General features: G+C 39.0%; 1 protein-coding gene across 1 annotated transcript in view; it reads right to left on the bottom strand.

Annotated features, from left to right (window-relative positions):
- The window catches only part of LOC306885699 (uncharacterized protein), a 31,970-nt gene extending 17,463 nt beyond the window's left edge, over positions 1-14,507 (bottom strand). The window contains exon 1 of the mRNA XM_079442411.1: positions 14,160-14,507. Coding sequence (XP_079298537.1) covers positions 14,160-14,213 — 54 coding nt within the window. The 5' untranslated portion in view covers positions 14,214-14,507. The remainder of the gene's footprint in view (positions 1-14,159) is intronic.

Below are 14,507 nucleotides of genomic sequence, written 5' to 3'. Positions count from 1 at the left end.
GAGCTTTTCAAGAGGCAGATGTCATAACTGTAGCATGCTCTTATTAGAAACGGACTGCTGATATAGCTACTGTTAGTTATCATTCTTAGAGTGAACGGGCCTTAACAATAGGTATCTTTTCAGTTTTAATCAGACTTGACTTAAAATGATGGAGTGGTTCAGTGAGTCGAACTACAAATGAAACGGATTCATTAAAAAGGAACTTGCTCATATGCTCCTGATTCACCAAAAAAATAAAAAATTCCTAGTCTGATTCAATTTAAGCAACCATTTTAGCAGCAGACTGGAGCTCTGCTGTAGTGACGTCTCTCTCTCTCTCTGTAATCTGTTGACTAGGTTGTGTCGGCTATCCCATTCTGTGTACCATCCCACAAAGCTCTTTAGTGACTGTGTTTAACTCTCTCTCCTTCTCGGTCTGTGTGTCAGTTTGCTCTACCTCCAGAAGGTGATTCTGCTGTAATCTTTCATCCCTACACTTGTGGATTAGCAGCAGCGTAATCTGCTTTCCAGCACATCTGCCCAAGCGACGCGTATCTCACTTAACTCATATCGATCAATATCACTTTTCATGCACAACATGATAAGTGAGGAGATTAGCAGGAAGGAATGGAGAGAAAAATAGATTGACTGAGGCAGCTGATTCCGGTCTTCTCCATCCGTCTCCCTTTCTCGCTTTCACACTCCACCTGCTTTTGCAAATGCCTGAAATAACAGGCAGCTATTTAACACGTTTGCAGCATGTCTTCATTGACAATTTAGCATGAATCCATTTGTTCCCACTGGAAAGTTTATCTGGGGTTACACTGAAAATCACTGCGCGGGAAACACTGTGTGCACTCAGCTTGACAGTCACATTCCTCCAAACACAGCTGCTCTTATTACTGACATGTCAAATTATAATCATACCTTAGGTAATTGCAATTACTCACAAAAAGCAGTGATATTCTGAGAGACTGTGACATCCATTTATTCATATAAATTAGATGCAGACACTGCATGAGCATTTGTGTGACAATATAGTGTATAAACTACATAGACCGATAAATCTTCCAGTATGGGGCTTCTTTGAGATTATCTACACTACCTTATTTTTGTTTAACAGAAATTAATACTTTATTTATAAAGGATGCATTAAATTGCTCTAAAGTGATAGTAAAAATATTAATGTTATACAAGATTGTTGAAAACTGTTCTTTTGTTTGAACGAGAATCCTGAAAAAAAAAAAAAAACACAAAATCAGAGTTTCAACTACATATTAATCAGCAAGACTGTTTTCAACTTTGATAATAATAAAGGTTTCTTGAGCAGCAAATCAGCATATGTGAATGATTTCTGAAGAATAATGTGACTGAAGCCTGGAGTAACGGCTGCTGGAAATATAGCTTTGCCATCTAAATTACAATTTTAGATATAATAAACTATGAAACAAATATTTCACAAGTTTACTGTTTTTATTATCAAGTAAATGCAGCTTTGGTAAGCATGAGAGACATTATGCAGAAACATCAAATTAAATCTTACCGACTCTAAACTCAAGTCAACAAAAAAAGTGGATGTGTGTCAAATATCAGATCTGTGCATAATGTGGTTTCATGTCTACATCTGCCACAGTGCCATCTCGAGACTTTTATGTTATGGTTCCTGTTTCTGTTCCTGTAACACTATTCCTGGCTGGTTCAGTTTAATGGTTTTAATAAGCCCTCTACAATCAAATATAAACAAGTTAACCCTAAAAAAACAAACTGTACAGTTCATTTTAATTACAGGCTTCCTTCTTTTTTGGTGTGGCATTGGAAGTTTTTAATGTTATATTGCTGGTCAGCGCTTTGGTCATTTTAACTGTATAAATGACCTTTACTGACACATTTATTCCACTGACAGTAAAGCTGTGACAGCCAGAGGACCTTCGTTTAGCTACAGTCATGGCAATATCAGTTGTACTATCATTCAGTGTTTGTGGCAATGACAGCGTAGCACTGATCTTGGCCTAAGCCCTTGACTTGGAGGCCAAATGATGGGGGAGGTGCGAGCGTGAGCCTTGGCATCACGTTTGAGTCAGAATCCATCAACTCCATTATATCTGTAGTGAACCTGACATCCAGCAGATTGTTGATGATTCAGGCCATGGCCTTCTACTGTCAGACCACTGAGACAAGATTAGCTATTAATCGGGCTGTTGACCCAAAAATATAAATTCTTATTTTGTCTGAACAAATTGTAAAAATTTAAGCATGGATCATACACAATATTATCAATAAAATACATTTACATTACATTTAGTCATTTAGCAGCGACCTACAAATGAAGACAATGCAAGCAATCAAAATCAACAAAAGAGCAATGATATGCAAGTCTCAGTCAAATAAAGATGGAAGAAATGTGTTTTTAGCCGATTCTTGAAGATGGCTAAGGATCCGGATTGAATTGGGAGTTGACATACATTTAGAAAATAGTGTGAATTGTCATTAGTGACTTACAAAATTAAAGCAATGTACCTTCAATTAATAATGAAAATTACATTCTCTGCATTCAATGGGCAAAAAGACATATGTCAATCTTCCTTTACACGCATAATGGAGATGTGCATAGAATATTAATTTAATTTCAAAAAGAAGAAAAACAGTTTAAAATGTTTCTTTTTATATCTCCGCCATTCATTTGTGTAATATCACAGTTCTTGTGCAGAACTGAAAGATCTGTTATTTACAGGGTCTCTCTCGGGGTCATTCTCCACACTTGAAAGAAGTCTGCATTTCATCAGCTGTGTGTGTGTGTGTGTGTGCCAGATCCCTCTTATCAAATACTCAGAGTCTGGCTGAGCAGCGCAGAATCTCTTCAGCCAACATTCTGACATTTTATCACATTTTCTAAAACAACTTCACAATCATGTCAGTGGTAGAGATTATTATGCTTGCTTTTTGTCAAAATCTGATGGATAAATACAAAATATAGCATTCTCTCTACCATCACAAAAATGGTTACAATGGTTGTTCAATAAAGTGTGCAATAATGCTGTGCATTACATCATCTTGTACTGCAGTATGCATTGAGAAGTCATTGCACATCTTTTGAGTAAAGGTTGGTACTGAAATTCATATTCTTTGTATGCAGGCCATGGTCACAGCTAATGGAAATTGAAGGGCTATGTGTTTAAAAGAATTTGCTATCTTGTTTAATACAAATAGCCATAAAAAAAAAAGTTTTGGTGACTTTAATGTTACAAATAAAACGCTAAATGAATGGAAAACTAACTACTAAATGGGCAGGACTAAAAAAAAATTTGTATGCTTTGCTACAATAGTCTAAGTGTCCTTAGTTCAATCAAGATGAAACACTTCAGACATTTTAGTACACATCTTTATCACTGAGCTACTGGAATACATCTTCTAGTAAAGATTTTATCAGAGTAACAAGCCTGAATTTAGATTCGACAAGCCTCTCAACTGCACCTACTGTAGGAAGATGTTCTGGTTATTGAGTTGCAAAGACGGTGTGTTAATTTGCACATCAATGTGCAAAAAGCTTTCAGCTCCGTCACTCAAACGACTCTTTGAGCTTCAAAAACAGGCAACTGTTGAGTGATTAAGCTTCAGTAGAGGTTATACTGAAGGTGAGGATGACCTTTTGTGCACATGTTTGCGCATGCAGGCTGAGAAACAAAGAAAATGCAAATGGATTAAACTGTGCACAGTGTTAAATCCTCAAAGATGTGTACAGACAGTTTATTTTATGCGTGTGCTTTCACACACATTTTTGTCTTTTGGCTGCAGGCTCATTTTTTTCTTCGGCTCTTATCTGGGAGTTTTTACATCGTATAAATAAATCCCTAAAATAAATTGTGTGTGTGAATAATAAATATTTTAAAACTATTATCTCAATGTTTGCCGTCAGTTCGGCTATGCAGAGTCTTGCAGAGTCATATTATATAACATAAATCCACTGGAACTAAAACCCCCTAAAGAATCATTCATTCAGACTGACTTTGATGATATGGATAAATACTTCAAAGCAGAATTTTGAACTATTTAAATGAGCTAAATTGCAAGAGTCACTAATACAGTTTTATGTTTATATCTGCAGTTCACACTCCATTTTGTGTTATCCACCATGGGGACTGACTACTAAATAATGTAAAGTCCCTCTTGCCAGGAAATCCCTTCAGAAATACCACACACATATAGGTTAGGCTCACACAGCAGCATATTCAGTTATCAGTCCCGTTTCGAAGTTAAATATGGTTCAGTTCACACATGCACTACCATTTAAAAGTTGGCCGGTAAAATTTTTTAATGTCTTTCATGCTCACCAACCATTTATTTGATCAAAAATACAGTTATTACATTTCAAAACAACTGTTTTCTGTTAGAATATATTTAAATGTAATTTATTCATGTGATGGCAATTACTCCAGTCTTCAGAAATCATTCTAATATGCTGATTTGGTGCTCAAAACATTATCAATGTCAGCATTTATTTTAAATAGAAAACATTTGCAACATTATAAGTGTCTTTACTGTCACTTTTGATCAATTTTCCCCCAAATTGTACTGTCCCCACATGTGAACGGTATCATGTTTTGGTTTTAAGCATTCTGAACCAATTCTCTTCAATTCTCAGGACTCTTTTGTCTTGTGTACGCTTTGCATTTTTTCACGGTAACTCACAGAGATGCAAAACAAACGGCACGCTTTCAGAAAGTTTGAAATCCCGTCACTGTCTTTCCAACCAAGCCTCTCTCATCAGTTTTGTGGTCTGGACGCGACACAAATCCTGTGCTCTACACGGTTTTGTTTTGTTTTCCTTCCAAAAAGAATTTGAAGCTTCTGTCGGTTAATTAAGATTGAACAGATGTGGCCATGCCTTCACTGGACTCATTTATTAACTGATGTCATTTTTACTGTGATGACACTTTCTGGACACACGTCACCCCACATCATATACTCTTTGCTCACAAATCTTGTGTACAGCTACAGATAATGTTGTCAGTTAAATGGTAAAACGCTTGCGATGTTCCTCATCCATAAACCGCTTTGGATTAAAAGCATCTGCTAACTGCCTGAATGTAAATGTATATGTAACAAATGCTTTTTTTTTCCTCATTAAAGGCATGAATGCGTGCTCTCAAATGAATGAAAGCACTTACTTTAACGCGGTTCATCATTTGTCTTTATAACAAACGCAAATCTTGAGTAATGGCCTGCACATTGCATCTGACACGCTCCACCAGCCTTATCTAAATATTCCTCGTTCCCAATTAACTCCACGGCTTTTTTTAACATTGTATAGACGCTCGTCTGGCGCTCACCCCACCCTGCTACTGGAAAGTTAACGACATTCCAGAAGTCCCCGGAGCACACGGCCACGCCCCCATTCTCTCGTTAACCCAATTATCCTCGTGGATCTCCACGGAAACGCATCACTACCCCAACACCTTCCCCAAGCAAGAGGCCATGAGAACATCTGCAGAACAAACAAACAGACAGGGAAGGAGGAGTAGGAGGAAAAGGAAGGACACATGCGCATAAACACATTTTCTCCGGGCAAGGGCTGTCCTGTTTGGCTACAATAGCTGTATTCATATATATAGAGCGGCTTGGTGAGGGATCTTAAAACTCATTGTGGTTTTGGAACGCCTCCTACCAATGCTCTCTAATTTAGGCTCTTATTATAGCATGGCGCATGCAAGCACACAGAAATTTGGGACAGCACTCGTCATTTTTGAGCGGGAAAGACGTTCAATCACGCTGTGGCTTTTTCTGAGATACCGATCACAACTGCCATTTACACATCTAAAACCAAACCCGTAAAAAAACATTACACTCCAGCCCGTTATAAACGCACCAATGCCCACACACCCGACTGTAAAATATAGTTTACGTGTCCCTTTCCTCCTAGCCAGTCTCTCTCAGGTATGGAGTGATTTCCCCTCCCCCACCAGACTGCCGGAGCCGCATCTTAATTAGCGAGGGAGACCGAGAGAGAGAGAGACAGAATGAAAAAGAGCAAGCAGGGAAAGAGAAAAGGGTGAATGACAGAATAAGAAGGGAGAGACAAGAGATACGGCAGTGACGGAGATGTGCCGTTGTCATGGCGACACTGTGGAGAACAGGTAGAGGAACACAGTCTCCTGGGAAAGAGCAACGAGCCCTGATAGTCCCCACCTTTCTCCCTCCCGCTTTCTGTTTCCACCTCTCTCAGCAATTCATCCCTCTCTCTTTTCTCTTTGCGTGGCTATAGGAGCTCTGGTCCTAAAATGGGTTACTACAGTACAGCATCATAGCTTGTAATATTCAATTACAGCATGTTCCTCCTACTGCCTCACAGGTCAAAGTGTGAAAGGAATATTCCAGTTTCGATATGGGTGAACGACAGAATGAGAACCAAGCATTGCTGGCATAATGTTGATTACCACAAAAAATAATTTTGACTCATCTCTATCCCTATTACACTCTTTATGTGGTTTATGGGGAATCTCTATAGATGTAATGTTGCAATACACATGTCATTATACACATTTCTCTCCTCGTATATAGTGTGTGTGTGTGTAATATATATATATATATATATATATATATATATATATATATATATATATATATATATATATATATATATATATATTTTTTTTTTTCATTCTCTAAGGTTTAGGAAATTGGATGTAGTTTGTGTTTTTTTTTCTGTATGCATGTTACTATTTCATGTATGCCACATATAGGAAAACTGACTTTAAAACTGGATAAGCTTAAAAAGCAGGAATTAAGGTTATAGTGATGCACTTTCAAGGAAAGTAAATGGGGATCATTTTTTGGAGGATTTAAAAGCAGAAATGTGAAGCTTATAATTTTACAACTGTAAAACGTATGTATTATTCAAGCTGTAAAGCTGAAAAGTTTGTTGAGCTGTAAGTCATTCATTTTTTAGGTTATATATCCTGTAAAACCGAATATAATTTTACACAGGAGAGGTTAGGAAGCAATTTTTTCCACACTAAAATTGTGTTAAGTCATCTTGTTTACTCCTTGTGGCTTTACAGCTTACAGATCAGCACTATTCACTTCCTTTGAGAGCACCACACTGTAACAGATTTATGCTTTTTTCAAAAGAAAATAAAGACAAGACAAAATTATTATTTGTGGTAATCAACACATCACAAAAACCTCAATTACATTGCTTCAGATGAATCCACAAGTGGCTTTTTATCCCAACTGAATGAATGAACGACACGGCAATGATTTGACACAGATTTCACCTACCCGCATCCATCATCTAGAGGTTATCGGGCAGGAGGCGGCTGATGCATGTGAGGAGGTCAAAGGGAGGTGAGCGTGATGTGGCTCATTTAGTTTATGTGAAGCAGGTGGGCTGATAAGGTGAACCTCCTTGGCTGACACCTCTAAATTAAACACTTTCACACCAGAACACAGTGCCATTTGGTAGACCCGATAATGTTTTTTTTTCTTTAGTGACACTAAGTGTCAGCTGAAAGCCTTGGGAAGTGCGCTTATGTCAACATGGAATTACCGAGTGTTTGTTGCAAGACTGTGGCTAGGACTGAGATTTGCTTAGAGAAATTTAAAGCGGTCAGATGTTAAACATTTGGACTTGCTCTGGTTGTGTTCAGACTCCGGTCACGCCTTTTGTGTTCCCGGTCAAAAATGACCGGACTCCAAACAATTGCTTATAAATCTGTCATTATGCTATATTATCACTAAATATTGGATTCAATCTTTTTGTCAACTTGTTTTCTTTCATTTAGGACTGGTTTTGTGTTTCTATTTGCTTCTGATTAATCGTAAGCCTCATTTATCTGAGAGTAGGTACCTCATTTTTTTGAGTGAAAAAATCATTTTTTTTATGAATAATTTTCACAATATGAGAGAAATTCTAAAAATTTGCACTGTTTCTCACACTAGTGTGCTTTAATGTTTAATCAGGAAGTTTGCTTTTAAATGCTTTTATTTTGTACAAAATTGCAAAAAGTCACACTCGTGGTGTTCCCGGTCACAAATGACCGGATTCCAAACAATTGCTTATAAATCTGTCATTATGCTATATTATCACCAAATATTGGATTCAATCTTTTTGTCAACTTGTTTTCTTTCATTTAGGACTGGTTTTGTGTTTCTATTTGCATCCGATTAATCGTAGGCCTCATTTATCTGAAAGTAGGCACCTCAATTTTTGAGTGAATAATTTTCACAAATTATGAATAAGTTTGCTTTTAAATACTTTTATTTTGTACAAAATTGCACAAAGTAACACTTGTCAAAAATGGCTGGCCATTGAAAGTGAATGGGGAAGAATGAAAGAAACAACTAGTGTTCAGGAGCATGTTGTGCTTGCAAACATAAATGCCTTGGACCAGTGCGTGCATGTATACTCACGCTCTCTCACACACACATGTATGCATACAAACTATTGTATTACACCTATTTCATCCTACCCTGAACTGTATGCAATATGCTTTTATGAATCTCATATTATAACTCTCTCTCTTTCTCTCTCTCTCTCACACACACACACACACACACACACACAATGCACACAAATGCTCAAACTGCCTTGTCTTTGGCCTGCATTGACTTCAAAATAATCTTTTTTTTTCCATCCTTCGACCAGAACGTTACATCAACTTCAGCTGGGTCCTCAAAATCAGAAAATTGCTTCTTTTCAGTTGTTGCAATGTTTTCAGCTTGTCCAGTGATATTTTTATCTTCCAATATATCTTGCAATGCATCGTCACTGTAAAATTCTTGTCTTTTCCTCGTGTAAATGACAAGCAAGGCACTGTGAGGCATTCGTATGCTCTAGCATTTAATTGTAAACTTTCGTTTACTCTGAGAGAACACGAACGCCTCTAAACATATTGTCATAATGTTTTGTCTAGTACGGAGCCGCTTAGAGCTCATGGTGGTGGAAAGATTTCGGGGTGGGTGAAAAAAAAAAATCGGGGTGGGAGGAAAAAATATTTTTCAAATCTTTTGCGTTCCCTCGCAAAACTTTGCGTACATCTTTGAGAGAGAACGCAAACATCTTTGCGAGAGAATGCAAACATCTTTGCGAGAGAACGCAATGTTTTGTGAGGGAACGCAAGCATCTTTGAGAGAGAACGCAAAGCTTTGCGAGGGAACGCAAACATCTTTGCGAGAGAACGCAATGTTTTGCGAGGGAACGCAAAAGATTTGAAAAATATTTTTTCCTCCCACCCCGATTTTTTTTCACCCACCCCGAAATCTTTACTTAAAAAATGAGGTACCTACTCTCAGATAAATGAGGCTTACGATTAATCAGAAGCAAATAGAAACACAAAACCAGTCCTAAATGAAAGAAAACAAGTTGACAAAAAGATTGAATCCAATATTTAGTGATAATATAGCATAATGACAGATTTATAAGCAGTTGTTTGGAGTCCGGTCATTTTTGACCGGGAACACAACGAGTGTGACTAAGTGAAATAAAACCCACAAAAAATTACGAAAATTCTAAAAAAAAATGAGAAGTACTTGTACCCTATGTGCACAAAGTCAGTAAGTTTGAGTCCAATGCGATAACGTTAACTAGTATTTTCAGGAAAAAGAAAAAAGCTAGCTTTTATTAGATGCTTTTTATGTAGGAAAAAAAGCAACATATGAGGCTGTTAACATAGATTATGTTTTTGCATTTCAAACTGGGAAATGTGGGGCGGTGGATTGAATCAAAAACACGAGGAGGTCTAGAGACGTGTTTATTAAAAGACAAACTACTTTGAACTTGTCAAGACATGAGACATGGAACACCACAGTCAAACACGTCCGCCTAGTGCATGTATGTTTATGTAGCATGAAAAAAGCAGAATGGAACTGAAAAACGAGTTCTGTGGGAATTGCACCTGAAATTTTTAAAAATATCACAATTGACACAAACTACATTTACATGCCAGCTACACTTGGGTTTGGAATTTCAAAGCATGCTAACAAAGTAGAAGCCAACTATAGTCTGATTAACATGTTTACATGCTTGACGGTACTGAGCTAAATTCACATTATTAGACTAACAGACCTAGAAACCTTTATTGGAGAAATTTGACTCATACTAAAGTGTTTAAGTGACATTTAATTGCTTCAGACAAACTATTGTTTTAGTACAAACTGAAATTGAATGTTTGTAAACATTTACTACTGAGATTAAATGAGGACTCTTCTCTATCACATTTGTCTCGAGAAAAAAAAATCTTGTTTTACAACTCCTGAAAAGATCTGTGTGTCACACTGTGCCCAGATTTCCAAGAAACTAAAGATGTCAATGAATTTCTAAATAAAGTCAAACATTTCTCATTAAATTCTTCCAAATCAAAACAATCCCTGTTGTGCAACTGGATTTTAGTCGGGTGTGTCACAACTACTGACTGTTTTTGCTGAAATCCCTCCCTCTTATGTTGAAGGTCAGAGGCCCGCCCCAACGACCACCTCTGATCATTTCAAACAGGATGAAAGTTGACTTTCAGACTGTAGGGTCATTATCTCAGCAGGGTTCTGGGTCGCTGGGGCAGTTAACACCCGCCTGCCGAGAGACGCAGCCGTATGCACTGGCTCTGGCACATTATTCAGCAACTGGAAACCAACTAGATGCTGGCTTTATTGTATGCCAATGATTGTGTCAGTTGTGACTAATTTTTACACTCCTGAGAAATTCCAATGTTCTTAACTTGCATGACTTTCTTCTACGGATCACAAAAGGAGATATTTTTTGTCCATACAATGAAAGTCAGTGGGGTCTAATGTTGTTTTGGACTCTTTTGACTTGCATTGTATAGACAAAAACAGCTGAAATATAATTCCAAACATCTTCCTTTCCACAGCAGAAAATCATACATCTTTGGAACAACATGAGGGTGATTAAATGACAGAATTTTCATTTTCACGATGTTGCATAAACCAAACACTTTGGCTCCAATCCCATATTGGTTTATTCTCCCAAGCAATACTAATCCTCCTCACAGGCCACACAGACTTTGAGCGAGGCATGTCCCAATCAAAACTTTAAAACACTGTCTAGCTTGTGAGTCTGTAAGCGAGACCTTTATACAGCTGAGTGAGAAAGTCAGCAGCAGAAACTTCCTGTGTCAAATTGCTTCACACATTCCTCTTCACTCATTTTCTCTCATTCTCTCCCTCCTCCTCCTCATCTCCCTCCCTCTCTGTGGTTGTCTTTGTCATCTACTGCACAAAACACTGATTCAGTGCTGAACCCAGGAGTCCAACATAATCCTTTAAAACGCACACATATTCTCACTCTCAGGAGTGGATGGGTGTCCATTAGCTCAATTCCCAGATCTAAATTAAACTCCATCTCTGGCACACAAAGCCAGAAAGGATATGACACCACTGACCTGATCCACATGACACTTCCGTTTGAAGTGGCCACAACAACTCGACCAATCACGCACTATACTACAAGTGTGTTGATTCATTTTGAGTGGGCAAGATGGGTATGAAATAAACGCACGACACCAGCTAAAATTGGGTATTTTTGCACAGTAATGTGTAAACTCGCTCACCAGCCAGCCCACTGTGACTTGTATGACATCTCAGTTTGACACGAGACAAGAAAAGCGGTGGCTTAGACGCAAAGATACACTTGAAAAAACACATTTGAGTTTATCTTCACAAAAGCTGTTAGTGTGCCTAATGTCTAATTCTGCTGTTTGTCAGGATGTTCACTGGCCTTAAAGTAGTTTATGTAAATGCGCAAAATGACCATTTCAGGAGGTGCTCTGAATAAACTTTGCTTCAAATCTACACTGTTATTCACTTAAAGGAACACTCCACTTTTTTGGAAATAGGCTCATTTTACAACTCCCCTACAGTTAAACAGTTGAGTTTTACCGTTTTTGAATCCATTCAGCTGATCCATTCATTACATCGTGCACTAATTATTACGCCAGAACGAGAGTAGGAACTGCCATATCGGTCTAGAAAATCGCAACTTTTTATTTTCCGTCGGTATTAGTGCACGATGTAACTACAGAAGAGTCAAGCTTTAAATAGGAAAATTATCTAAACTCTTTAGTCATTTTTAAGCGAGATGCTAATGGTCTAATCCTATTCAATTATCTATGCTAAGCTAAAAGTGCTACCTCCAGACCCGGAGATCAACTGAATGGATTCAAAAACGGTAAAACTCAACTGTTTAACTCTAAGGGAGTTGTAAAATGAGCCTATTTCCAAAAAAATGGAGTGTTCCTTTAAAGTGAACAAAAATGATGCAGGTTCACTTGGTTGTTGCTAACTTAAGGACTCTGTATAAACTGGGGGCTGGTTCATAAAACAAGTTTACCAAACAAGCCAGGCTTATTTCAGTTAGTCTGACTTATTTTGAACCAAATCAACTGACAATAAGTCAGACTAACTGAAATAAGCCTGGCTTATTTGGTAAACGTGTTTTATGAAACAGGCCCCTGGGTTTTCCAAAAAAAAAAAAAGGAAAGTCAGCTGAAACTTAAACTGAAGTAAGTTCTAGTTTCATGGTCATGAGGTCAAAGAATGTTATTTTAGTCCATTTAAAAGTCTTTGCATGTCTGTTTACATATATGGGTTATCTTTTATATCTTGACTGGAAAAATAAAAATGCCTGTAAAACTGAGCATTCATAAACTACTGTGGGCAAAAAAAAAAAAAAAGGTTTATTTCAGGCAACCATTTAACAATTATAGTCGACTATAAGAAAACATCTACTCCTCAGCTACCTCAGTGCAACATTCTCCTAGTGTATATAAAGTCAAAAACTTTAAATCAAAAGTTTTGTATTTCTAATTTGATTATTAAAGCCAGTCCCAAAAGCATCGTTAGCTAACTATGGTGGTAATTCCCATTTAACTCTATTGGTAACGACATAACTTGCGACCATAGTTGCTTTTGGGAAACGCACCCCAGTACAGTCTATCACGTCTTCTTGCTTCAAATCAGAGTTTGTAATCTTGTAATTCACCTTGTAGCTGGTTGGTTTAGTTAATGGTTTAAACAGACCTTTTTAAACTATCCCTATAGGAAAAATGCTTCTGGAATCACGCCAATGAAAAAGACGGGCACTGTAACATTCTGTAGTGTTTGCAAGTATTTGCGACCAGCAGTATTTTATCATTGCCATACACTTGTTACAACGAAGGGCTTTGGACTCAGTAACAAAAAATCGTAGCATCCGAACAAGTAACTTAAATACTGAACTGAAAGCTCTGGTCTAATTTTCTTAAAGGATTTCATCATAATGCATTTACACGCGACACGTCTCGAGGTGGATCCTGTGTTCCGCTTTTTTAATTCTCAAAAGCACATCATATAAGCGACGTAAACGTAAGACATAACAAAAAACGTGAATGAATTCGATCCCCTTCTGAATCTGGGTTCCACTCTCGCGCCGCGAAGGCCAATGACGTCATCCCCCCGCAGCCTGCCGCCCCTCCACAACTCGCTCACCCCACCTCCGGCCATCTTCGGCCAAAATCACCCGCCGATCGGCGACAGCCAACACCTCCGCCTATCACCCGCTACAACCCGTTATAATGCAGCCCTGCTGTAATTACCGACCATGTCTGGAAGCCACCGACCACTCCTGACCACAAAGAGAACGGTGCGTGTGGAGGGACCACCGACAGGCAAACATGAGGGACAAAGGGTTTGCAATTAAACCCTAATTAGATGCGACGCGTTAATTATAGTTTATCCGGACACGAGCGCGCACACACGCACCCAAGCTTCCTCACGCCAGTGTAATCAGACAAGCAACTAACGGTGCGTCCCTGACCCACAACACCAACACACACCCACATCCACCTCAAAATGGCCAAACAAGGCAAAGGTGCCCAGGAGAAATCCGCACCGCTGTAGCTGGCTCGTAGTAGGTCCCAGCTCAGAGCTTTCTCCAGCCCACTCACAGCGCTCCCCAGGCCGCCAGAGACGCGCTGTCTGCGGTCAGCCTAGAGAATGTGGGTCGCGTCCAAGATTTACAACCGAGCAGCACACGGCTACCGTCGCCTAAATAATGACCTTACAATTCACACTCTCTCATAACGATTACCGCAAGCATACACGAACATAATCCCGCATGTGAACGTTGGGCATGTTGTGAGCGCGTGTGACCGGCGGTAAGTCGCCCTCTCGTAACAATAGAGTGTCATTCTCACCAGTGCAGTCTGCGCCAGCAGCAGCGCCAGCGCCATCCAGCACGGGAGCTTCATGGTGCTCCGAACGCAGCAAAACACGGGGCTCTCGTCTCCGCGCTCCTCTTCAAAAGACTAGGTAGGAGTAAACCTTTCGCTCAGTTTTCGGTATCCAACTTCAGGGCAGGCGCTTTCGTCGGCACATCCGTCTCGCGTCGGCACGGTCAAATCCCCACAAAACCACGCTAACACCGAGGAGGAGCAGCTCGTGTGATTTCCTCCCCTCTGATCTGACTGAGACCTGATGGATATGGAAGCAGGGAAGACCAGGACTCCTCTCTCTCTTTCTCTTCTCTACGCTATGGCGTGTGT

Source organism: Barbus barbus (assembly GCF_936440315.1).
Source record: "Barbus barbus genome assembly, chromosome: 19".
NCBI lineage: Eukaryota > Metazoa > Chordata > Actinopteri > Cypriniformes > Cyprinidae > Barbus > Barbus barbus.
Note: the sequence above shows the minus strand (reverse complement) of the source record. Positions and strands in the feature narration are given on the sequence as shown.